Genomic DNA, 25441 nt, shown 5'->3' on the forward strand with positions numbered 1-25441 from the left:
GATAACAGAACTGGAGTGCAATAGAGCTCACTGCAAACGTTTATTAGTTTTTGGGTTTAGATAATAATGCATTGGAGGTGAACTAAACTATGAGTCTCACAGTTGTGAATTTGTTATTACTAGTTGATATCTGATTAGATACCGTGCTGAGATTTTATACACACAAGATGATTGTTCCTAAATTAAATATTATCAAAAGGAGCAGCATGAAATGTTACAATTTCACTGCTACTATTTTTAGCATAAAATATTTAACAGGAATATGGGGAAAGCAATCAACTGAGTATGAAGATTAGGTAGTTGCAACACACTCCAGCTTTATCAGATGAAAAGCTAATAAATAATAATTAGATAACCCTCAGTTATTGAAGCAAGAGAAAAATGGTTCTTTAGAGAGGACAAGAAGGGCCGACATAGGAGTTTTGAAAAATCTGTTTCCAAGCAGGTTCATTTGTTTCAATTGCGCCTAGTGCTTTTGAAATTTAATCAGTTATCCACATTAAGTTGGGAAATTTCACTTCACAGAATTTGGCTACTTAATGGCTTGATAAGAACTCTCTGCACCACCATGAAATGAAATAGAGAACAAACACACCCAGAAGAAAAAGTTTGACTTTGAATAAAAAATGAACATACCCCAGTGTAAAAGTTCAAATCTCTACTCAGCTCAACTCAACTCAAATATGCAACTCATAGGGCAGACTTGGCAAGCTTCTTTCCAGCCTAGCCTGCCTTGCAGGGTGGTTTTATGTCAAAAGAGCACTCCTTGGAGGAACAGAGGGATACAAATGCAACACAATTCATTTTGGAAAGTACGGGTTACATACCTGTGAACAGCTTTTGAAACTTGTCTCTGAACGGCCAGATTTCTGCCTTGTAATGCATAGACAGCTGATGTAAGAAGGCACCTCTCATAAACATCATCCTTTCTTTCTGCTAGCTTTAATAATTCTTTCAGAGCTGCCGTTGCAAGTGTAGCATCCTGCCTTATCAGCCCTAAAGCGCACAGAGCTTGCAGACTTGCTATATTAGGTTCCTGTAATATAGAGCTGTAAGTACAACACAGATAAATGGTTACTCACTGCACTATTACCATAAAGTAAAACATGAAGGATCTGTTGTTCACATTGGCTAGAGTTCACTTGGAGTAGAATGCAATGTTGTGCTGCGGTGAACATTCCACCTGCGCAAGCATATCGGGTTCCCCTGCTATTTTGGGGGTTCTCCCAATTCCCCTGAACCTATCTTGGTGGAGTGTAGGGGGCAGGGAAGGCATGTTGTACAAGTGGAAGCCCTTCCGCAGGACTTCTGCTGATGGGGCTCATTAGATGCCAAAGGTGGGATTCGCCTAATATCCAACATGATCTGTAAAGTTTATTGTGCTTCTGAAGCTTTACAAAATGCTCTAGTCCAGAATGGGAAGGAGCCACAGCAAACTGGCAGAGCATGTGTTTCGTACGTAGACGATCCCCAGGTTTAGATCCTACCATCACCAATTGCTTCTTTTAACTGGATAAGTCGAGAATGCAGGCCTCTACCGAAATACATAGTTCTGGGATAGATGAATCAATGGTCTGACTTTGTTTAAGTCAGCCTGATATGTCCATCCTCAGATCAAGATAGCTGAATTTCTACTACTAACAAGTAGACTGGCTCCCGGTGGAGTACAGGATCAGGTTTAAGGTGCTGGTTTTAACCTTTAAAGCCCTATACGGCCTAGGACCCTCGTACCTACGGGACCGCCTCTCCTGGTATGCCCACAGAGAAACTTACGGTCTTCAAATAAAAACATCTTGAAGGTCCCAGGCCACAGAGAAGTTAGGCTGGCCTCAACTAGAGCCAGGGCTTTTTCGGCCGTGGCTCCGATCTGGTGGAACACTCTGTCACAAGAGACCAGGGCCCTGCGGGACTTGACATCTTTCCGCAGGGCCTGCAAGACAGGGCTGTTCCACCAGGCCTTTGGCCAGGGCACAGCCTGACTCCCTCCCTCGGCAATCTTCGTGGAGCTCTGGCCCAATGGTTGCCAGTGGCTTGAATTAATTAATTTTATAATGAATGATTTTAGAGTGTTGTTTGTGCTGTACTTTTGTACTGTTTTATTGTTGTTAGCCGCCCTGAACCCGGCTTCGGCTGGGGAGCGCGGGATATAAATAAAATTTATTATTATTATTATTATTAACTACATCTTTTTAGTGCACTCATACCGAATCTTGCAGATATAAAAGATTCACATTACTGGAATTGCCAAGTTTAATTTTCATGACACTACTCTCCTGGCCTGCTGCTGAATCTACAACTCATAACCTATTGAGTTGTGAATTATATTTTCCCCTAAAAACCTTTTCACATACAACCCTCTTGAGATCATCTGGGGCAGTGTAATGCTACCAGCTATGGTGACTATTGTTCTGCCTCCATAGTTGGAGGCAGTATCCTTTGTAGCTAATGTTTCATTTGCAAATGAAAAATCAATGCAAAGACCAGCTTTATTATACTTCTTACAACATCTCCTGTTGGCAACTGGGGGGAAAAACGACCTAAAAATCATGACTCATCAAAACTGGACTGAAATTGATATGAAGAAAAACAGTAAAACAACCTTGACCGTTGGCTGTTCTCCCCTGTTTCCAGGCAAGACTGCTGTTCCTTCCTTCCTTCTTTTTAACAGGAGATGGAAACTACATTCATTTTCATTTATTACAGCCGGTTTACTGAAGCAATATAAAACTTAGCTTCTAGAGCAATAAGTCTACATTTTACAGCACTGCTTTGCCCTTCCTGAAAAAACGATGCATGTTTACCATTACTCTCTAAGATAAATGACTAATATTGTGTAGGATGCTCTTAGTGATTCAACAGATGGCTAAAACAAGAATGGTGTTGCAGTGGTGAGCATTCACATTTTCTTGTATTAGGTTACCAAGTGTTCCAGGCCTAAGAATAGTTGATCAGAATCCTTTGGTATTTCAGGAAATCTGAGGTCTAATGGCTACAGGCAAGAATTTCTGATCCATGTTAACAAAGTCTGCCCCCCCCCAAATGTTGCATTTTGGTACTGAACCCAAATCTCTGCACCCCTTTTCTGCTTCCAGTTATCAGTGCCACCATCTGAAGGCTTCATAGTACAGTGGTACCTCGGGTTACATACGCTTCAGGTTACATACGCTTCAGGTTACAGACTCCGCTAACCCAGAAATAGTACCTCGGGCTAAGAACTTTGCTTCAGGATGAGAACAGAAATCTCGCGGCAGTGGGAGGCCCCATTAGCTAAAGTAGTGCTTCAGGTTAAGAACAGTCTCAGGTTAAGATCGGACCTCCGGAATGAATTAAGTACGTAACCAGAGGTACCACTGTAGACCGTTCAAAGACATTTTACTAAAAAAAAAAATTAATAGGGCAAAATGAAGTTAATGCAAAACATTCCAAATAGGTGAATATAAGTGGGACCGGCAACAGAATATTGGCTCCAGTAAATCTGGAAAAGGAAAATTACAAGTATTGTTCAGACCTCTGAATACTGCCCAGGAGGTGGGACGGGAAGAGGAGCAGCAGCAAGAGAGACACACACAGAGAGAAAATAACTTTTCAATTGACATCTTAACTCTCCATTCTCAGCTCCTCCAGTGCTTGAATCAATCAATCTTTACAAGTTCTGGCTCCTTAAGAACATAAAAAGGATCAGACCAATGGATCAGACCAATGGCCCACCAAGTCCAGCATCCTGTTCTCACAGTGGCCAACCAGATGCCTGTAGGAAGCCTGACAGCAGGAGTCCTTATGAGCTCCTTCCCTGTGTGTAAGAGTAGAAAGTGAAGGGGTCCTTCTTATCCTGTTTGGGGATATTTTTAAACAGGGCTCTCTTCGAATTCACAAAGTTATGTGTTTCTGCATACCTAGAAAGTCCTCTTAGTATGAAGAGCCGCTGTCTTGTTCTGGGGCATCCCCATCTTGCTTTCAATCAGGAGGTATTTTTGCTACTCAGTTTACTGCAGGGTCTACAACAAAATGCTGCTATGTACCCTTTCCACCTAACAAGAGTGCTTCTCTTTAGGGCTCTATCATGCCATTCCACCCAAGTAGGGCATTCTACTCCCTCTCAAGTTGCATTCTTTCTTTCTCAACTGTTACTTTACATTTTGTAGCTAGTAAGTCATATACAGTGCTAACAGGAATGTGGGTTGTTGGGTTTTTTTTGCGGGGGGGAGGGGTTGTTCCTTTGTGTGTGCGTGTTTCTGAAGATATTTTGCAGTACAAGAAAATCACTTTAATTATTGAATTCTGTAAATGCAAGAACCTATTACATACCACTTAAATAAGAGGGTTTTCGCATCATCCACTTGATCCTGCTTGTACTCCATTATTGCAAGGGCCGTTAGGATATAGGCTTTGTCTTGCTCACATTCGGCAACAGAGAGTGCTCTCTCATAAGCTAGTAATAAAATAGGAACAAAGCTTAAAAATTCAAAACAATAGCAGAAAAAAGGAACCATGCACAACTATTGCCTTGATTTCCCCAAAGACAAGCAGCACAATACATTAAAAAACATATTCTGTAATGGGCTGTTTGTATATCACTCATTTGGTTAGAATGGAAATTTCTAAGTGCATCAAAACAGAGTTTTTGACCAAAGGAGCATGACTGGAAATAGCAAGTTTTGCCCTTTCTGAGCTGACTGCAAACAAATACAGAATACCTAGCTGAAAAAGCTGTTTAGTCAAAACTCAGTGGCAGGGGTCCACCAATACATTTGCCATACTTATCTTGGTAAGTGTCACTGGCAAAATAATGACACTAGCCTTGTCCTAAGCTTGAAAGGATGGTAGGTAATGGTTATCCCTGAAGTTGTGCTGCACTTTGAAGACATTCCAAGGAGCTTGGAAATGCAATGTGCCTAATGATACAAACATACCCAGCATATTTTCCCTAGCTCAGATTTGTGCCCTGTTGTATTTTGCAGATGTTTGGAGTTCATCAGAAGCATGCCTGTGAGGATGACCCCCCATCATGAATCTTACGATGGCAGGGCTCAGGAAGAGAGCTGGGGATTATTTATTCTGCCCTGATCTCTACAGGTGTCTCCTAAGCATAGAGCAACTGTGGTGATGATTTCCTGCTCCCACTTTTCAGCTCCAATACTGGAAGAGAGCTGGGAATATTCTATGATGTACAGTCATATCTTGGTTCCCAAACGCTTTGGGAGTCGAATGTTCCGGCTCCTGAACGATAAAAAAACGGAAGCGAGTGTTCTGGTTTCTGAACATTCTTTCGGAAGCCAGATGTCTGACGCAGCTTCCACATGTTCCCATTGGCTGCAGGAACTTCCTGCAGCCAATCAGAAGCCACGCTTTGGTTTCCAAATGTTTTGGAAGTCGAACGGACTTCAGGAACAGATTCTGTTCGACTTCCGAGGTACGACTATTGTGCTTAGGAGGTTTGCAAAAGCTTGATGTCATGCTGGAGTCAAGACTCTGCCCTGCCCTGCCCTGCCTTGTCAAGATTTGGATCCTGGCAACCACAAATTCTGGCTGGGTGCTAAGACCGGCCAAAATTTATGGGCCCTCATACTATAGCTTGGGTCAACTGAATGGACCAATCTGCAGTGCATCTCATTTGTATGAAGAGAAAAGGTATCATTTGTATGCATTAGAAAGGTATTTGAGAGAAGATTATTTATAGAAAAGCTCCCAAAACATTGGGATCTTAATGCATGTTTCTACATCACAGTATAATCCAGTTAACGTTGCAAATTCATACTAATTACCCTGAAGAGATGTTATGTATGTGCAACACTTACCCTTCTGACTTTCTTGGAAATGTCCTTTCTTGAAGTAAGCCTGGGCAATTCCTAAAATATCATCAAATTCTGTGAGACGAGTCAACAAGTAAGCCTGGATGGCATCATCATAACGACCTAGAGCACTTTCAAGAAGGAAAAAGAACAAAACTCATTCATATCAATTTCAGGCCTAATTATGAGCTCACAACAAATGGTTTGGTGCAATCGAGCTTCATAAAAAACCATAAGGTGTAATTACTACCCACTATACTGGACATGATGCAGTAGTTCATTTGTGAGCAACACTTAGTGCATTGGTCGATTCACCTCCAGAAATGATGTAGAATTGTTTCAAAATGGAATACTGCTATAAAGAGAGAGGCATGGAGTATGAATTAAGGTGCTGGTCTTAAATTGTAAGGCCATGTGTTTGAATCCTGGTTACCTTAAAAATTGCTTCTCCACTGATGAACTTTGAAAACGTATTATTTATGAGATTTAAAATGCAATCAGAATACAAGGAATCAAGGTAAAACAACAACACCTTTAGTCTTATTTCCTTCAAATCCTTCTTCAAAGCCCACCTTTTCCATGAAGCCTTGGGCAGAACTGCCTAGTTCCCACACCCTATTCTAACCTAGACTGCAATTAAGCCCAAGCACATGCAACTGAAACAACCACATGTTACCTCTCCGCGTCCCTTATCCTACCCGTTCTCTGTTGTTTCCCATGCCAAATTTTAAACTGGGACTGGGACTGGGACCTCCCATACACACTGGTGGTACTGTATAAATCAATCACCCATGATACAAAATATATACCCATCTAGTCAAAAACTAATATCCAAACACTGACGTTCAGCAATTTAAGTTCTATGTGTAGGCTGGGATCCAAAGGAGAATGCCGTTTGTTCTGCTTGCATCTTGGCTATTAATGTCTGGAATCAATTATGGAATTAATATAGCAGATGAAGCAATCTTCTAATAAGAGCAATTGCCTAATGCAAGTCAAACCATTTACAATGTGACAGTCCATTGCACCCCTTGAAAACAGCAGAAAATCTCAGTAATTAAAATACTGGTGGATTCCTCATTATTTACTACTTAGACCCTGCCTTTCCTCCAAGAATCTCAAGGCAGAGTACATTGTTCTCTGTTTTATCCTCACAAGAACCCTGTAAGGTAGGTTGGAATGAGAGGACAACTGGTCCAAGGTCACTTAGTGAGTTTCTTACCTCACTGGAGATCTCAGGTTTGATATATGCTAAATTATGTCTTAATGGATTGTTACTATGAAAACGTATTATATCAAGTTACACAGGAATACCATATCCTAGTAGAAGCACAATGTGTGACTGCAGTAAGAGTCATATTCATTATTAAAAGGTTTTTGCCAATAAGAGTTCTTAATTTTAGGTGAAGATTAAAAGAACAATTTGTCCAAAAATATGCAGACTTACCACAGTGCTCTGCCATAATTTCTCATTGCTATGCAGTATTTCTCTTTATCTTCAGAATTTTTCAACAGCAGAACTGCCCTGTAAAGTGAATGTAAAAAAAAGAGGTTCAAAATTCTACATTCTTATTTCAGTAAGATCACTTTATCCAAATTTTAAGAACTAGAGCTTGATTCTAGTAATTATTTTTTTAAAAACTCTCGGGTATGCAAGCCCCATGTAGAAAGAGGGCGGGGGGAATACCATTTTATTGCATTTTTTGACAAAACCTTTATTTCAGAGGTGTATCTTTCCAATTATCTTATATATCCTGTTTCATCTTCAGTGCTCAAGGAAGATTATATTTAAATAATGTTCGTTTCACACTTGCAAATAATCAATCTTCTAGTGTGACAGCAGCTATTCTCTGAAACTCCCTGCTGATTAATATTAGGCAGATTAATATTAGGCACATTCATTGTATTGTTTTCAATGCTAAAACTTATCTGTTTAGGCAAGCCTATCCAAACATGTAACTTTATGACGTCTAATTGTTTTTTTTAAGTGTTGATTTTGTCTAGATTTTGATCATTTTCAGCATATCTAATTCCTATATCTTGGGTGAGCCGGGAACATGCAACACCAGTTCTGAAAGAACTGCACCAGCTGCTTGCATGCTACTGAGTCCACTCCTCTTCAATGTACTTTCACTGACTTACAAAGCCCTATCTATACCTGGAATACCTGAAATAATGCCTTCTCCTGTATAGATCTGCCCTTTTGTTATGATCTGCCAGAGAGCATCTCTTGTTGTTCAGCAGTTTACCTTTGGTAGGCATCTACGGCCTGCTTTTTCAGCTGGAGATATTCATTCAAATAACCAAGCATTATGAAGGCACATGCATCATTTTGGATTCTTTCTGCAATAACAAATGATATACACACAAACAAAATGAAAAGAAAAAAACCATTATTATTATTATTACAATCTATATACCACTCTTTAATGTGTATGACATTAAAAACACATTACAGAACATCAACAATAAAAAATAATAAAATGCATACTGACACACAGCCTAATAATAAAATAGTCATCATAATAGCAGTCCTCTCCCCCACACTTTCACAGTTTTTATTATTATCTATTACATATTTATTTATACCCCGCCTTCCCCCCCCCCCCAGTGGAACTCAAGGCAGCTTACAGATAAAAATAAAAACAATAATTGAAAACTATTAAATATTGACAGAATTAAAAGTATATACATATATAAAATCTGTTTAAACGACACCAATAATTACAATAAAAACAACACGGCACCAGCCCTTTCATTAAAAGCCAGTTGGAACAAGAAAGTCTACACCTGCCGCAAAGGACAACTAGGAGGGAGCCAGTCTTGCTTCTCTAGGGAAGGTTTTCCAAAGTCTGGGAGCAGCCACTGAGAAAGCTAAATAATGCATAACTTAATAAACCACAGGGTTCCATTCTGACTTGACTGAGGTTTAAATAAGTGACATCCCTGATTACAAGGAAAGAGAAACTAGGCAGCTGCTTGAAACATACGAGAAATTTACCTGTGTATTTAGTCAGAGCAATCTGTGCTGTTGGAATAGCATTCATTTGAAGAATATTGTACTTATACAATTCAGTGTTTCGGTTGGTTTTATCTTGCAGGGTTGAGCACACCCAGTGGGCATAACCTTTTGCGCCTTCAGTCTGATTGAACAGAAAACACAAGTGGAGTTAATAACTGCACAACTAGGAAGCCTTAAATCTTTTACTCCTGGTTTTAAGCTTATACTCCTCTGAAATGTATACAAAGCACCTGGATCAATACTGTTCGAGCCAAATGCCAGTCGTTTTGTTCATTTGGCTAAAGCCCCAAACGTATTCCATGCACTCTGAAACAACTCAGCCACCATGTTCCAGAAGATCTGTATAATACACCTGAACAAAGTGCACCAGGAACATGGGAAATTCTAGTGGCAGCCTTGGGACAGTCCCTCAGCTTCCTGTTTAATGGTCCGCAACCTGAAACAGGGTCAAGTGCTTACATGCATGCGGAGTTCAGTGGTATGCCTGAAGAGGTCCATCGTTTCATAGCTGCCTACAGTTTCTGCAATGAGCGCCTGAGGGGGAAAGGAAAGAGGGAAAATAGCTCATTGATTTGACATAACATGCACCAGCTTTGTCCCTCTTTATAAATAGCTTATTCCTATCTTTTTCCTCACTACAGGTTGTCACCATCAGTTGCTAAATTCATCTATGATAGAACTAAAATTCAGTGCAGCCAGTTCTAGTTAGGTCCTCCGGAGTAACACTCCCAATCCTGTAGGCTAGTACTCTGAGCACCTAGGACAGGCATCCTCAAACTTGGCCCTCCAGATATTTTGGGACTACAACTCCCATCATCCCTAGCTAACAGGACCAGTGGTCAGGGATGATGGGAACTGTAGTCCCAAAACATTTGGGGATGCCTGACCTAGGATTTCGATGCATGGGTGATTAGATTCCTTGCACAGAGGAAATGTCCTCTGCCCTGGTTGCCTGGGTACAGGAGGCCATTTTAGCTGCAGTGGTGCACACCCATCTTTAAACCATCAAGCTAATGCAAACTGATGGTGCTGGAGCCTGTATTTCAGGGTCCGTACTTCAAGCTCAACTGTGTTCTCAACAGTGCTGCTACAGTCTCTGAACAACCACCAGAGGCACAGCAATATCTTGGCACAGTGTGGAAATGCCAAAAATCCATTTTTGCCAGTTTCACTATAAAAGAATAGGTGACACCAAGAAAAGTAAGGGAATACAACAAACTAGAATTTGAATGAAAAAGAAAGGAAATAGTGAGGAAGTCTTTTTAGAAAGCCAGGTTTTATGGTAAGCCAGCCCTCATATGCAGTAACTAAACTTGCGGGAGATCGATCAGATTCAGTTTCAATATAATCATAATGCCAATCAGAACACAGATGGCATATATATATATATATATATATATATATATATATATATATATGCAAGGCTGAAAGAAGTTGCTTAGCATCTTACCTGCCCAATCCAACATGTTAGATAGGAGGGTTCTAAGGACTGAGCTACTTTGAAGGCTTCATGTGCTTGCTGGAAGAATATATAAAATTGATAGAGAAGTGTTAAATTAGCCTGACAGTGGCTAAGAATGTCACTAAGTATTGTTACAAAATACAAGTGAAATTATCCCTTCCTCTCATGTTTGACTTACAAATGATGTAAGGTAATGCTATAATCTATGGCAAGCTGAATATTGTAAATATTTTAAAAATATCACTGTCATTTTCTATCCCCCCCCCCATGAACTAATAAAAAAGCTTGCATAGGAGCCTAGATACAGTGAGCTATGCCAGTATCTCTAGTAAGCAGGAAATTGGCCCTCAAATAAGACAATATCCCCCCCCCCGGGGAAATATTACACAGAGGTCTCAAATGGAGGCCAGAAACTAGCATCAGTTCTCCCAAGAAGAGATTCTAGTTTTCTGTGCAAAACAGCAGCAATTAACAAAAGTTAGCTTGCCTAATTTATAACTCTGAAAACTTAGTTCATGCTTCCCTCTCAATTTCCTATCTTAGGAACTAAAGGCAAGCAAGGCCTGACTTTTTACCTTCACAGTTTATTTCTCTGTTTCTTATCAAGTGTAGTCCTGGTCTGTTAGCTCTTCTCCTCCCTTCACAGAACCACCCTTTTTGATACCACAATTTACTCCTCTTCCTATTTTGGTTCATCTTTCAATATAATGCATCCTTCAACTCCCTGCACTTTTCCCTCTACAAGAGGTCTAGTGGGTGGCAACACGAGAACAGGCCTTTTCTGTGGTGGCTCCCTGTTCATGGAACGCTCTCCCCAGGGAGGCTTGACTGGCACCTTCATTACCTATCAGTGGGATTTTTTTTCATGCTTCTCTTTTTTCTTTTGGTTTTAATGTATTTATGTGTGGTTTTGTTTGTTTGTTTGTAGGTTGGTTTGGATTGCCCTGGGCAAGATAAAGCAACTAACAAATTCAAAAAATAAAATAAATACAATTTTTAAAAGTGTTAAAGTTTTTTGTTGCCACAGTCTCTGAAAGGCTTTTGTGACATCTTTGAGAGACAGACAAGCTATCGATAATGCTGGCAAGTCAATGGCCATGTTCTTCATCCCAATAAATATACCTTGGTTGACACTGACAATGACATTTTGGTGTTTAAATGGTCTGATAAGCACACTAAAACAGGAAGATAGAAACTATTTTTTTACGATTGGCACATCACTTAAGTCCTTCCATTTATGACTCTGTCTTTGGAGCAGGTAGCATGTGCACTCATACTTATTTACCTCTATGTTTCCAGTTGTTAAGTACAAGACTCCCAAATTGGTCCAGGCAACGACATTCTAGACAAAACAAAGGTTACAAAAATTAAATTTAACATCACTGAATCGCCTTTGGAACAGATACACTTGTGTAGAACACTTACAATTTGTTCAGCTTGAATAGATTTGATGAATGCATGTTGTGCAAGGGCATAGTTTCCAACACCTGAAAGACAGATCAAATTATAACATCCTCTGCTATATTCAACAGAACTCTGAGCAATTAAGAGAAGGACTATTATTTTAGAAGTTTTACTTTGAAATGTACCTTTGCAACAGGCCACCACGCCCAGAGCATTCCAGTATAGATGGTTGTTACTGTCTAGCCTCACAGATTTTTTAAGACACTGGAAGAGATTGAGAGTGCAGTGCTGTAATTCAATATGTTAAATGTTTTGTGTGTTATCCCAACAGGGTTTTTGTTTTTTAACAGCCATAGCTTAGAAATACTCCTCACAGTGATAGGTCCATTAGTGTAAACTGTATTAAAGAACACAAGAAGGTTTTTTAAAATTACCTGTACAGATTTCTCTAGCAGCTCACTAATCTCATTCTTGTTACTGCCCATTTCCGTAAGATGCTGTGCTTGATGATAGCAGTTTATCCCAAGATCACACCACGTATTTGGGGAAGACATCAGTTTTAATCCTCTACCATAACACCTACAGAAAAATAAATCACAAAATTAAGAGAGTGATTATATCAGCAAAACAAATGGGAAAGAAAGTTAAAAAACCAAAAAAAATTAATTCAGCGACGCTATCAAAGGTTGTTGTGTTTCTATCCTGTCTTCCTGAAAACAAGCAGCTTTAAGGAAAGAGAGAAAGGAACATTGCACAAACTTCACACTTGAGAGCAATGCTGTCCAATGTAGTGATGGTTAGACAGTGAGAAATCTGAATATACCTTGGCCCACATGGCATCAATTTGGGGGCAAATTTGGTACTGAAGAATTGTAAATCCACACATTCTAAAGACAAGCATTAAAAGAGCCAAAATATGTTGCCTGGCCTGCAGCTGAGCAGGTGGAGTGCCAGAACCAAGGCCTAAGTTATTTCCCTCTCTTCATCTCTTGGGACCTGCTCCTCTCCCTGCTTACCCAAGGCATGAATTGGGGGTTCCACACAGTAGCTATGTAGGCTGCTGACTCACATCTGTATGCCCACATTCAGTCTTTTTACCCTTTGCTCCCATACCTGTTAAACATGGAGGTCTTTGCCCCTTTTTTGATGTAAGGTATACTGACTGCTAGATGTGAAAATATGTCTGAAGTATGGTGGGGATCAGAGCAATGTCTGCTACCCAAAGTCACTGAAATTTCCTCAAAGCACAGGAAAGCAATATTAAGCACTTCCAGGAGAAGGAGGTGGGGGAGGTTAGTTTCAAAACAGCAGTCTATTAATTTCTCCTCCTCAGTTCTGACATTATAGTTCTCTGGTCTGTGCTAGCAAAGCAGTTCAGGTGAAGGCATCCAGACTTATAGGCCGTAGAATATTTTATAACACACACTATAATTACCTTCCTCCCAGACTCAGCATGTCACTTTTCTTTAGCACACATTTGTCTGTGTTCTGACCAATAAGGAATCCTAAAACTTTCACATTCACTTTGGATGGCGAAATGACAGAAACACTGCTGCAGGCATCTCCAAGCAGTTTCCAAAGGCAGGATACTTCAGGACGATGCTTTGCTGCTCTGAAAGGGGGAAGAAAAATCAGAAAAGTGGAGTCCATCTAATTTACCTGCTACCTTTTACAAAAGATAAAGCTAAAATCTTCTCAGCTGACAAAAAAGCATTCTCCTTACACGCCTAAAAACACCCCAAGTACCAACTTGTGAAAAAAAACCAATGGTGCTGGTTTTCTTCTATATGCCTCAACACACTCTACAGTTAATTCTTAACATCCAGTTACAGAGCTAGAGACTTAGGTGCATTCAACTCTTTCTGGATTTCTGCCCATCTTTCTGATCCCAAAATCTATGGGAGTTCCAATGAGCACATGGGCTTTGTCATTCCCCATCAATGCTGGGAACTTCTTTCAAAACACGCATGAGGATGCATTTTACCTCCAGTGCTGAAACAAATAGGAAATGGTTTGTATGGCCAAACTTGGCCCTCCAGCTGTTTTGGGACTACAACTCCCATCATCCCTAGCTAACAGGACCAGTGGTCAGGGATGATGGGAATTGTAGTCCCGAAACAGCTGGAGGGCCAAGTTTGGCCATGCCGGGATATACTGACCTTTATCATTTATGAGATTCAGCTCTCGTTTGTGTGTTTGCTACTACTTTACCGTTTAAAATTGATGTTGTTTGTTGAAATAAGGCAACCCTTTAACTGCTAATGGAGATTAATATACGAACACTAACCTTGCTAAAAAGCCAAGAGATTGTTCTATGTAGTCCAGGGCTTTCCCATCCAGGTAATCAGCAAGGGCAGTCTTCGCCATCATGAGATAACACTCTCCCAGACCTGAATAGAACTAATAGCCTGTCAATGTGTGGTAAAACTGCAAGAAGGATGAACTAAGCTCCTAAGTCTCATACAATGGCCGATGCTGGAAAACCATTTGATGGACCCTATGCATATTTAGCATAATTTTAAAATGCACATTACCAGAAATACAACAATAAGCTAAGGATAATAAGGATATTAGTATCACATATATATGCAAGTTATTTCCAAATAAGTGAATACAAGGAACTAAGGTGTGAGGGATATCTTTACCTCCTTCCTCATTTAAGATGTAGAATGATGGAAGAATTAAGCAAGTGAATGAATTCTTCTCTTGATTTTTGTTAGAGTACATAGAATAAAGTACTTCTGCTTGCTATTTGTTAAACTCCCACATATTTAAGGTATGTCAGAGGTTAACAATGCATACCTCCAAAATAGGCAGATTTCTACAAAACACTCTTTCCTCATGTCTCAAGAACAGACTATCGCTTTCTCTCGCTTCTAAATTAGCTATACTGACTTCCAATCACCTATACCAGTGCTGGGCCACTTGTGACCCTCCCAGGTATTGCTGAACTACAGTTCACTTCAGCTCCAGACAGCATGGGGAACAGTCAGGAATTATGGGAACTGTAGTCCAACAATATCTGGAGGATCAGTGGTTCTCCACCAACCTGACTCTGTAGGTGTAGTGAATATATAGTGTATATCTTTGTACCCAACAAAAAAACAAAACATGAATACCTTTCAGCGCAGGGACATAGTCCTTTGATTTTGTCAAGATGTGCTGATATTCTGCAATAGCATCTTTATATTTTCCTAGAATCTGTTCAATTGCTGCTGCCTTATAGATGCTATATATAGACTTGGGGTTCAGTTCTCTGGCCTTCCTGAAAGACTTCAATGCAGTTGTGTAGCCGCCTCTGCTCAGATAGGCCTCTCCTAGAGATTCCCAGCAGTGGGGATCCTTTGGATCTGCTCGCAGAGCTGCCTGCAAACTGGGCACATTGGAATAGTAGTTTATATTCAGAAGTGTTTGGGCTGCTTTTGTTCAGTCCTCCATCACAGCCCCAAGTAAAACAAAACAGGCTACTATTGGGGACTACCAATTTGAAACAGAATTTACACTAGTTTTGTTTTTGGTTTTTAAGATGTACCAATGGTTAATTTGGGGGGAAAGCACCAGTCTTCACAAAAGCAGTGCATTCAGTTCACTGGGACTCATGCAAGAATGCTATGGAAGCTGCCAGGTTCTTCATCATTATTATTACATATAATAGTCACTTGTTACCTAAAAAGTCTCCAAGTAACTTACACTTTTGAAAAACCAAGTTTGGATGGCCATGTCCAATTTCTGTACAAAGGTAGAATCCTGCACCCTGCATTCAGAGAGTATAGCAAGGCTGCCTAGGAGCTCCATAACAACCCTACCCCATCTTCAGCCTCCAAACTTGTCACAATTTGCAGAGGCCATTCCGTTATACCAAAGGATTTTTTAAATTTAATTTTTGCATGTTATCCTTCCATCCTCAAGGTTTCTGAGTTCATGCTGCTGCTGCTGCTGCTGAAGCAGCTTGGGGCTGTGGCTGGCTGGCTGGCAATGAGCTCGCAATAAGATGCTGTTGGTAAGATGCAGGAAGCTGCTACTGAATGACCCTGTCAAGCTGCAACATACTTTGATTAGCAGCAGCATCCCATGCACAGAGGCACTGCTTAGGGAGAGGTTAGGGGTGTTTATACAGTCCAGTGTGAGCCTTTTGTAACTAAAAAGTGCAGTATTGCACCTCAAATGTTTTGCACAGACAGAATAAAAGGCAGGTTGTTTGTAACTGTTACTGAAAATCAGCAGCAAGCAGTCAAATTCATAGAGGATTTGCCATTTTTTTAAAAAAAGATATATATGTGCATTATCAGAACATCTGTTTATATTGCCTTTTGTAGAAGACATTGAAATGCAATTATTCTCTTACTCTGCCACTGCTTGTGAATGTTGACCAGCTCTTAAGTAGTGAAGTCCACGACGAAGCCAGGCCCATTTTGCTCTCCCAGCACTTGCTCGTTCTGTTACCTCCGTCAAGATGGCAAGGGCAGTTTGCTAATGTACAAATATAAGGTTATGAATAGTTTATTATGTGTGCATATGTAATTACAAAGAACAGACAAAAGTGTAAGCACATTTCAGCTTAAGTATGAGTCTCTGAAGCAGTTTCTCAGCATTCCTACTACTGTAACAGAAACAAGCAAACACAAAAGTTTTTCTGAACTATATCCAGAGGGGTAGCAGTGTTTGTTCTTTTTGCTATGGTGTTGAGTTGGGGCATCTTAAAGATAAGCTTCAGCTGCATAAAGTGTAATTCTCAGCTGTAGGTATTTATTCACATGTAGGAGCTGTAAGCAGTGAGGTCAGAAGGAAATGGAAGACAATCAAACAGTGACAATTAATTAGAGCGAGAATGTATGCAAAATAAGGTAAAGCGACCCTCTGCAACACCAGTGATAGGTGATAAAACATTCAGGAAGAGAAAATGTTTATGAAATGTTTCCATTTTACAGCTATTCTGCTCAGTGCAGTACATTAAAATGCTCCAACTTAATACAGTACCAAGTCTCCAAGCTCAGTGCTTAAGTCCACTACCGCTGCTCCAGCTTCTCCATCCGTTTTATCTTTTTCAAAAGCCTTTTTATAGCAGCCAAGTGCTCTGTTTTTATCTCCAGCTATATCCCTGTAGTATTGACCTAAGTAGTGGAAAGCACTTCCCAGGTAATTGTCCAGTTTTGCTGCCTGTGAAGAAAAATAACAACACAGTACATTTCAATCCATCGTTTTCATATGCAGGCACATGGCTTTTCAGTTGAGGAAACAAAAAATTACAAAAAGTACACCAAAAGAGCACCTTCTCTCATAATATCCTGTCCACACTTTAAAATAATATTTGGCACCTTTCTCTGGGTGCCCCCACTATCAAGAGCGAGATGGGTGGTGAATGGGAAAAGGGCTATCTCCGTTGTGGATTCCAGACCTGCATTGTCCTCCTCCCTTCTAGAAACCTTCAGCTGCAGATGAAGTTTTTTTTTTTATTATTTACCAGGCCTTTTTAAAATGTGGTTGAGCATCTAGGTTTTATTATGCTGCTGTGATTTAATGGGTTGGTGGTTTTTTTTACTAACCTACTAGCTTTGTACACCACTGTTTAACTGCTATGTATTATTATTGTTGTTAATGTTTCTAAAGTTGGAGGCTCCCTTGGAGTGGCAAGCTCGTAATCTTTTAAATAAAATACATTAATGAAGGGAAGGAAGGAAAGCAAGGAAATAATGAAATTTCAATCTCTCTCTTAAAATCACTAAGAATTCGTGTTTTCTGTGGAGCCATTAACTCAACACTCTGTCCTCATTATTAATCCAAAACATAAACTACATTTTATAATATAGTATAACACTCTCTCTCTCTCTCTCTCTCTCTCTCTCTCTCTCTATTCCTCCCCCCCCCCCCACTCCTCTTTGGTTACTTTTGGTTCTCTTGTCCGCATCACAATATTTACCGTATTGGCCCGAACAGTGCATTTTTTTCTAAAAAAATGTTTAGGGGTACTCTCCTTTGGTACTCTCCTTTTCCTATTCATATGGAAATACTGCCCCTCAATGAGGCCAAACTTAGATTCACAAAATGTTTAGGGGGATGCGTACCCCCACGTACCCCCAGAAAAAAAGCACTGGGCCCAAACATAAGCCACACTTGAATATACCTTTAAAATTGGAGAAGGGAAAAGAAAAAAAAAAAATACCAGAAAATAAGCCACTCCCTTCCTTGCTGCTCCTGGCTGCATACTGGGGGGTGGGGGAGCCGCGCTGCGTTGCTAGCGGCCTTTCCCCTTCCTCGCTCTTTCTCCCTTCCCGGCCTTGGGGGAAAGGATGGGGGACTACACACAGGGCGGGCGCCGCTTCACCACACTCCTGACTCCGTTTGCCCCACACTCCTGGCTGCATACCGTAAGGTCGCAAATATAATATGCACTTTTACTTTTCACGGTTGGAATTTGGGGAAAACGTGAGGCTTATATTCAGGCCAATACGGTATATGGTAAGCTCCTTGGGGCAGAGGCCTCTTTTTGATGTTGTTTTATAAAGCGGTGAGCATACCACTGGCACAATGTCAACAAATTTTTCTGAGGCTTAAAAAGCAGCATGGAGATTCGTATTTGTTCCCCTCATTTATCACCTCAAGGGGGCTTACAGGAACCTTTTGGAAGCAGCTAACTTCCACACCACTAGCTTCTAATGGGTGTGGCAGGAACAACCTGAAACACATGGGTTGCATCTCTCACAATTCCCTTCCCTTCTCATGATAACCACTGTGTTCATCTGGAACATTCCAGAAGTGGGAGGAACACGTAAGGAGAAAGATTTGGCTCCTTGGTTCCTTCACTCTGCCCTTGATTTTCCCATAGGCTAGTAATCAAGTTGCTGACCACTGTTTGGAAGAGGGAAAATCATTATGAAATATGTTCAGCTGTAACCCATTTCCGTCCTCAAGGTTTACCTTCAGAAACTGAGTAAGAGCTTTGGATTTATTTTTTCTTGTCTCTTCACTCATAAACCAGTAAGTGAGGCCCAGGCAGAAATGGAAGTCGGCTATTTCAGCTTCTTTTTCAATAGCTCTCTGGAAACTAAAAAAAGAATATATATATATATATATATATATATATATATATATATATATATATTTGTTTATTTCAAATATTCTCCCCCAAATGAGCATGGTTTACCTTGCTTCTGCCTGATGATAGTTCTTTTGCTGATAATGAATCAAACCTTCAAGGTAGTCAGCTTCTGCTAAGTCTGGGTGGGTCTGTTTAAGCTCCTGTGCAATCTATAGTATAAAAAGTGTTAAATTCTACAGTTTCATATGGAGCAATGTCATATTTTTAACAACAGGTTGTATTATGGGGGGGGGTGACACATACTAACCTTCAAAGCTTCATCAACAAGCCCTTTATTGAGGCAGGCCTCTCCTTTAAGAGCTATAAGCTTGGGATCATTGTTTCTATCCAAAACCTAGGAACCAAACGCATGTTTGAAATGTCAATCTTCAGAAAACTGAAGCTACCTTGTGAGAGAAATACTTATTAAACCAAACTTTATTGAAGTCTAAATAGTAAAATAATATTACCACTCTGTGAACACAATGATTTATCGGTCTGTCCGCCCAGAAACAGACAATAGTTTCAGAGTATTCAGTAAAGAAACCAGCTTTCCCCAATCACCGCAACACTATGAAGGGGAAACCTAGACTCAATGAAATTCTCCCTCCTTACAATTATAAAGGCACAAAGGACCCCTCAGCATCTTAAACTGGAAAGCCTAAGGCAGATTTCATTTACCACAGTTGTTTAAAGAGGGGAGGGAGAAGCTATTCACATACCTGTTCAAGGGAACTTATAGCTTCTTTTGCAGAGTCGACACCTGGGATTTTAATCAAGGCCATGGCTTTGAAGCGATGGGCAAGGTTTTTCTGCTGCTGACTGGAACTGGATTCATTAAGTTGTCCCAATATCTTTAAAGCTGCCAAAGAAAGAATTCTAATTCTATGTTTGACTTAAACTTGGTTTAAAAGACATTGTATTTGCCCGTACAGTTTAACGTTGCTCTTTCGATACACCACCCATCAATTACGGATTGTAAAATAAACCACTAGCTTGAGAAGTGGTTGACATCCCAACATATTATCTGTATCCTATGAAGTAATTTCAAGCAAAGGCTATTAAGATCTACTAGATTGTAACCTATATTTTATTAGTACTATATAAAACATGTATTCCACCCCCCTCAATTTATAAGCCCACCTTTCACTGAAAATATCCCAGGGTGAGTTACAATACAAAACCAGCAATACAGCATGCCCAGTTAGTGTGTTACTATATCTGGGATCATAGAAATCTGAAATAACGTTGATGAAAAAATATTAAATATACTAAACACTGAGGTGTAGTACCAATTTATTGCATGTGCCTGCTACTATAAAATTACAGTGGCAGAGAAGGCTTTTTTCCTGTTATTAGTATCAAGATTGTGGAACCAATCTTCCACAAGAAATCCACCAGATGCAAGAGCCCATTCTTTTTAAACAGACCTTGAAAACCTTTATTAGATTAGCCTTTGACTGCTGAGCATGTTAGTGGAGTGCTGCAATTCCAGCTTACTACTACTGCTTGAAATTGCTGTTCTACTGCCTCTATAGTTATTTGATTGCTTTATTCACTTTTTATTATTATATTGTTGTTGCCTGCCTTTGGGATATTTTATCAAAAGTTGAACTACCTTTTTTCTAAAGAAGTTGTATATTAGCTCTGCAGTTACCTTGATTGCAAGAAAGAACAGCTTCTTTGTATTTATGCATTTTCACTTGTGCCTTTCCTAAGTAACACCATGCTTCCGGACACTGGCTGGTCTGCTGCAAACCTGGCAGGAAAGATTTTGCATGTGTAACATGATTTAAACACATGAGTTCAGATGGCACTTGCAATTACTCGAATTTTAATGCTATTTAACTTTTCAATTCATGAATACCAGACAATAACCATAGCCCCATCCCAGAAGTAACCTGTTCAACTATTATGTTTTGCCTTATGTATATTCGATCTTAGTATCTGATATACATGAACAACCTCAAACCTACAACAATATACAAATTAGATTTCATATAGATTGGACATAAATTGTCACTCAGAACTAACTTTGAACTCCTTCCCTCAAAAAGTGTCTAATGATAATTGACAGTCTAGTGTAGTCCGAAAGACAGCATAAACTCTGAAAACTGATTGCAAAAATATATCAGAGCCCAAACTGGGAGAAAAAAGATAGTTTGGCCAGACTCAATAATGCCTCCCTAAAAAACAAGGATAGCATTTCACTCCAATTCAATCATATTATTCCTATAATATACATTATGTACACACCCATTGTTCTCTACCCATATCGCTCACCTTCTGTTAGCTTTTTTTCACCTTCATCATATTTTTTTTCTTGGAGAGATTGAATCCCTAATCCAATAAGGGCTGGGCCACTTCTTGAGTCAATATCCAACAGCTTCAGACAACAGTTCAGGGCCTCATCAGTGAAACTGCCTAGAATACATAGAGGAATTTCCATTTGGCCACAGTTTAGAAGGTGAGAAGAATACGAAAATCTCTCTACATAATTTATATATTATTTTTCTGGCGTCGCATACGATTTTCTGAGTTGTCCAAAGCAAATACTGAATGCTTTGTGGCATTCAGAAGCATTGCAGCCTCCAACTGCAATGGCTGAGTGTAGCCATCATGGCTAGTGGCCACTGATAGTAAAAGCAAGCTGCTTTAAGTTAAAAATGCTTACATTATCAGTTCTTACTGTTTTAATAAGGTTTAGGCAAGCCTTTTGTTCTATGTTTACTACATTGCTTGTTAATTTGTTACTTGCCCAGAGCTTTAAGAATGGGGCAGAATGTAAATCTGGATATAAATAAAGACCAGCTGCTTTCAGTACGGCACTTTCAATCAGTCTTGGGACACGTGATGGTACATAATGGAAAAGAAAGGAAGCAATAGCATATATGGCACACACATAAAGGCCAAAGGATTTGAAAGCTTTTGAGGTCAAGAATGCTGCCATTAATGGTAATCAGAGCAATACAGGAAAAGGAGATTATTTCAAGACCACTAAGGCAGCTTTATTTCTATGCCCACCAGAATTGTTTTCATTTATTTAAAATACTTATTAGCTGTTCTTCAGCTAAAGCTCTTGGAACAGCATACAAAAAGCAGGTGAACAGCGTGCAAGAGACTGGGAGGGGCAGAAGCAACATTTGTCTTAATGAGTTGCTGAATTCCACCAACAAATTTTAGTTTTTTATTTTAGCTCCCCCTCCCTTTTAGAACCTCTTCTGTGACAAACTCAAATCTCCCAGATAATCTCAGAGCAACTCAGATGTATGAAAAAAGTACAGAAAGGCAGCAGATACAGTGGTCAAATAAAAGAAAGTATTGTAGTAAAGAAAAAAAAGAAAATAAATAAACCAAAAACTACCTGATTGAATGAATCGCAAGCAAAGAACTTCCAGAGGATAACTCGCAGCAGGATACAAAATCATCATATCTTCACAGGCCTTCTTCAGTCTGAAATCCTCATGAGGAAACTTATTTCAGGAGGAGAAAAGCAATTAGCATTGTAGGCAGTTGTCTGTAGATAGCGGTCAATTTCAAAGCAGGATGTTTTACCTTACAGCAAAATAAATAATTAATCCTTACTTTTGACAAACAATGAATGAACTCTCTATAAGTCTTTTGATGCTCTTCACTTGGGATTGGGTCTGAGGAATTCACAGCCTCTTCAAATGCATTGAGGAGCTGAAAAACAAATAGTATAGACACTGCAATATGGAACAACAAAGCCCAAAATGCAGCAAGCTTTTAACAAGTGATGGTGCGATCTCTGGATAATTAATGCACCTATAAGTTTGAAAAGATTTGGTTCTACTACTGTGCCAGCAAATACTTCTTCTCTACACAAAATCAGAGCCAAGCTATCATTACACATAATTGTGCGGTTCTTTCTGGTGATTTTTTTAACGAAGAGTATCCATTGGGGGTCAGAGGAAGGAACTTGTTAGCCATTTGTCAAAATTGATCCACACCTTCCACAAAGTGCTTTCCCACCCACAGTGGGAGGGGGAAATAGATAAGACTTCATCTTTTCTCCACGTCCATGAATGGGAACACAGAGTGAGTGAATAAATAGCTAGCATCATAAGAGCTGAGCATTCCCTCTTCCCTTCAAGACAGTCTGCTCACACTGGTGCTCTGATCTCCTCAACTTTTATTTTCCTTTTTTTAAAAAATAAAAATAAAAATCAACAACTGTCACACAGTTCATACAGTTACATACAGTAGGCGCAATGGTTTGGTCCTAAGATTACCAAACTAATACGGTAAAATTGTGAATACTGTGTATTGCTACCAAAATTGCTATTTTGCCTTTGTCTGCCCAACATGCAGCATGGCTTATTTTCCCATACTACAATTTCCAGTGCCAGGAGCATGTGTAAAGTTCATTTTAATCACCAGAATGAATAAAAGACGGACAGGCAAATAGAAAGGATCTCACTATGATCCTGTTTGACTTTGGGTGAAGGTAGCCAAAACATTTCCTGCCTTCAACCACAAGGTGGAGCTGGTGACATTCAAGACTAGTGGGAGAAACGGGATAGAAACTGTTTGTTCTCTCTACGTTCATCCTACGCTTCATACATATTTTCAAGATTTTAAAAACAATTGCAAAATTGCTCTTGGGGTGTAAGCTAGAAAGTCTCCATGACATCACAAGCATTAGTCAACTGGCACTATCCACAGCAAGACTGTCTGCCGATTTACAGAATGGTGGGTTTTTTTCAGAGCTATGACTCTATACAAACCGCTTCATCTAGATAGTTTGATTCAAGAACAGAACAGAAGCAAATAATGTACCACGTTAAGGGGAAGATGCAGGAAGGACCAATTTAGTGAAATAATTCAGCTCGAGCAAGTAAGCCAAAGCACATGAAGCAGGGATTGAAAAAAAATTACCCCAATGCCCTAATGTAGTTATGTGTTATAAGCAGGACTACTGCTTATACTTTCGCACTGCCAAATATTATTTCTACCCTAATAGGTTTTGTGATTTACAGCCTCCAGTTTGTATAAACCAAGAGCTGGGCATATGCCATTTAGTCATAGCCTCAAGCAGGCAGTCCTCAGAAAATCACTGTATCACTTCCCATCTGTAAGACGGAAATTCGGAATTATTCCTTCCAAGCTGTTCTAAGATTCAGATACAATTGTTATGCTGAATTTTATATAGATTTATTGTTTGAAAAACAATATAGCCGAATCAGGGGACGAACCCTTACCAATTGCTGTGTCTTATTATCCTGGAGATGTGTGCCTTCTTCCAGTAACTGGACCAACCTCTTCCATAACTGATGAAGCTCAGCTTTTTCTGCACCTTCTTCCTGTCGTATTTTTATTAGCTTCTGCCACATCCGAGCCACCTGTCAAAAGAAAACCAGTCAAGCTTCAATGTCTTCTCAAATCTGAGACATTTATCGCCTTTGACTACTGGAGCACTGGAAGACATTTCCCAATTCCAGAGATCAAGGCGTATGCCTTTTAACGTAAATGAGGTGTCAGAAGCAATAAGATGTCAGTGTTATGAGATAATTTTGCAGTCTTCTTGCTTACTGCTGCCTACCAAGTAATACAGCTATACAGATTCTTTTAGTGGTATGGTGTGGGCAGTATCTCTCATGACATTTCAAATACCCTGATACAGGCTGCTTCCACACTAATGTTTTCCACATCATGTGCCTTTATTGATTGATTGATTGATTGATTGTAATAAAATGTAATCGCAGCACCAGCCTTGCCTAGTATGAACAGCAAAGCACTATTGAGGCTTTTATGGGCTCCTCACTTCCTTTTCCCATTTAAACATAGACATAAGCATTATTTGACTGCACCTTGCTTTCATTTTATAGTGGGTGGTGGAAAAGCGATGAATTAGCCTACTAACTGCCCCTCAAACAAACTTTAGATTTGGGGCAATGAAGTGTTTGATTTCACAAAAAGGGAAGCTTTAGTCACTGGCTTCCTCTCATGATTGTTCTTTTTTAAAAAGAGAGAGAGAGAGAGAGCGCAAAATATTGCTATTCCATTATTTAAAAATGGGAGGGAGAGAAGAAAAAAGTAATTAAAGTCCTCCCGCAGGCTTGTGGAAACAGAAGTTGACTCTGAGGCAATGTAATGGACAAAAACAAGGTATTTCATCTGAAAGCAACAGGGTGCAAGCACAGCCAAGACTGGTGAAGTCATGAAGCTAGTAAATATTTCTGCAAAGGAAAATTTGGTGTGGTTTTTTTTTGGCAAAACAAAGAAACATTGACTACTAACACTAATAACAATAAGTTACAACGAACATGACAGTGACTAACCTGAAGGTATTTTCTCTCTCGCTGATACAGCTCCACAAGCTTTCTACATACTTCACACCATTTCTGTTTATCAGTGCTGGGGGAGAAAGACAAAATGTCTACAATATAAGGGTGCAATCCTATTGTACCTGGAAAGGCGGTGTCAGGAGACATAAGATTTTGTAGACCTGCAGCTGGAGCAGGAAATCTACCCTTTGTTGAACTGGCTGTCCCTCGTTCTATATCAGTCCTCTGAGAGCAATAGGAGGGGGAAAAGAATGTGTTGGGATTGGGTGGGGGTGGGGTTTGAATCTGCCAGCCCTGGAGCTGCCTACTACTTTCCCCTCCAGACTTTTCCCCCTTTAAACCCTGGCTGGGGTGAACCGCATAGGGCTCAAAATTGACAGT

At 39.9% G+C, this 25441-nt stretch overlaps 1 protein-coding gene across 4 annotated transcripts in view; it reads right to left on the bottom strand.

The window, feature by feature from the left end:
* The window catches only part of SKIC3 (SKI3 subunit of superkiller complex), a 42203-nt gene that overhangs the window by 12792 nt on the left and 3970 nt on the right, over nucleotides 1–25441 (bottom strand). For all 4 annotated transcript variants that reach the window (XR_014539755.1, XM_083576480.1, XM_083576482.1 and 1 more), the window contains exons 5-31: nucleotides 25055–25130; nucleotides 23975–24115; nucleotides 22338–22436; nucleotides 22117–22225; nucleotides 21036–21176; nucleotides 20410–20511; nucleotides 19475–19614; nucleotides 19021–19107; nucleotides 18819–18922; nucleotides 18593–18719; nucleotides 16655–16834; nucleotides 16023–16147; nucleotides 14797–15050; nucleotides 13965–14067; nucleotides 13113–13289; nucleotides 12112–12256; nucleotides 11863–11941; nucleotides 11699–11760; nucleotides 11559–11615; nucleotides 10262–10330; nucleotides 9271–9345; nucleotides 8791–8932; nucleotides 8039–8132; nucleotides 7237–7314; nucleotides 5796–5920; nucleotides 4306–4429; nucleotides 828–1049 (exon numbers count right to left, since the gene is read on the bottom strand). Coding sequence is in view for 3 of the 4 variants with exons in the window: in XM_083576480.1 (XP_083432606.1) it covers nucleotides 828–1049; nucleotides 4306–4429; nucleotides 5796–5920; nucleotides 7237–7314; nucleotides 8039–8132; nucleotides 8791–8932; nucleotides 9271–9345; nucleotides 10262–10330; nucleotides 11559–11615; nucleotides 11699–11760; nucleotides 11863–11941; nucleotides 12112–12256; nucleotides 13113–13289; nucleotides 13965–14067; nucleotides 14797–15050; nucleotides 16023–16147; nucleotides 16655–16834; nucleotides 18593–18719; nucleotides 18819–18922; nucleotides 19021–19107; nucleotides 19475–19614; nucleotides 20410–20511; nucleotides 21036–21176; nucleotides 22117–22225; nucleotides 22338–22436; nucleotides 23975–24115; nucleotides 25055–25130 (3237 nt within the window). In the remaining variant the exon portion in view is untranslated. The remainder of the gene's footprint in view (nucleotides 1–827; nucleotides 1050–4305; nucleotides 4430–5795; nucleotides 5921–7236; nucleotides 7315–8038; nucleotides 8133–8790; nucleotides 8933–9270; nucleotides 9346–10261; nucleotides 10331–11558; nucleotides 11616–11698; nucleotides 11761–11862; nucleotides 11942–12111; nucleotides 12257–13112; nucleotides 13290–13964; nucleotides 14068–14796; nucleotides 15051–16022; nucleotides 16148–16654; nucleotides 16835–18592; nucleotides 18720–18818; nucleotides 18923–19020; nucleotides 19108–19474; nucleotides 19615–20409; nucleotides 20512–21035; nucleotides 21177–22116; nucleotides 22226–22337; nucleotides 22437–23974; nucleotides 24116–25054; nucleotides 25131–25441) is intronic.

This window comes from Podarcis filfolensis (genome assembly GCF_964270895.1).
Source record: "Podarcis filfolensis genome assembly, chromosome: 11".
In the NCBI taxonomy this organism is placed as follows: Eukaryota; Metazoa; Chordata; class Lepidosauria; order Squamata; family Lacertidae; genus Podarcis; species Podarcis filfolensis.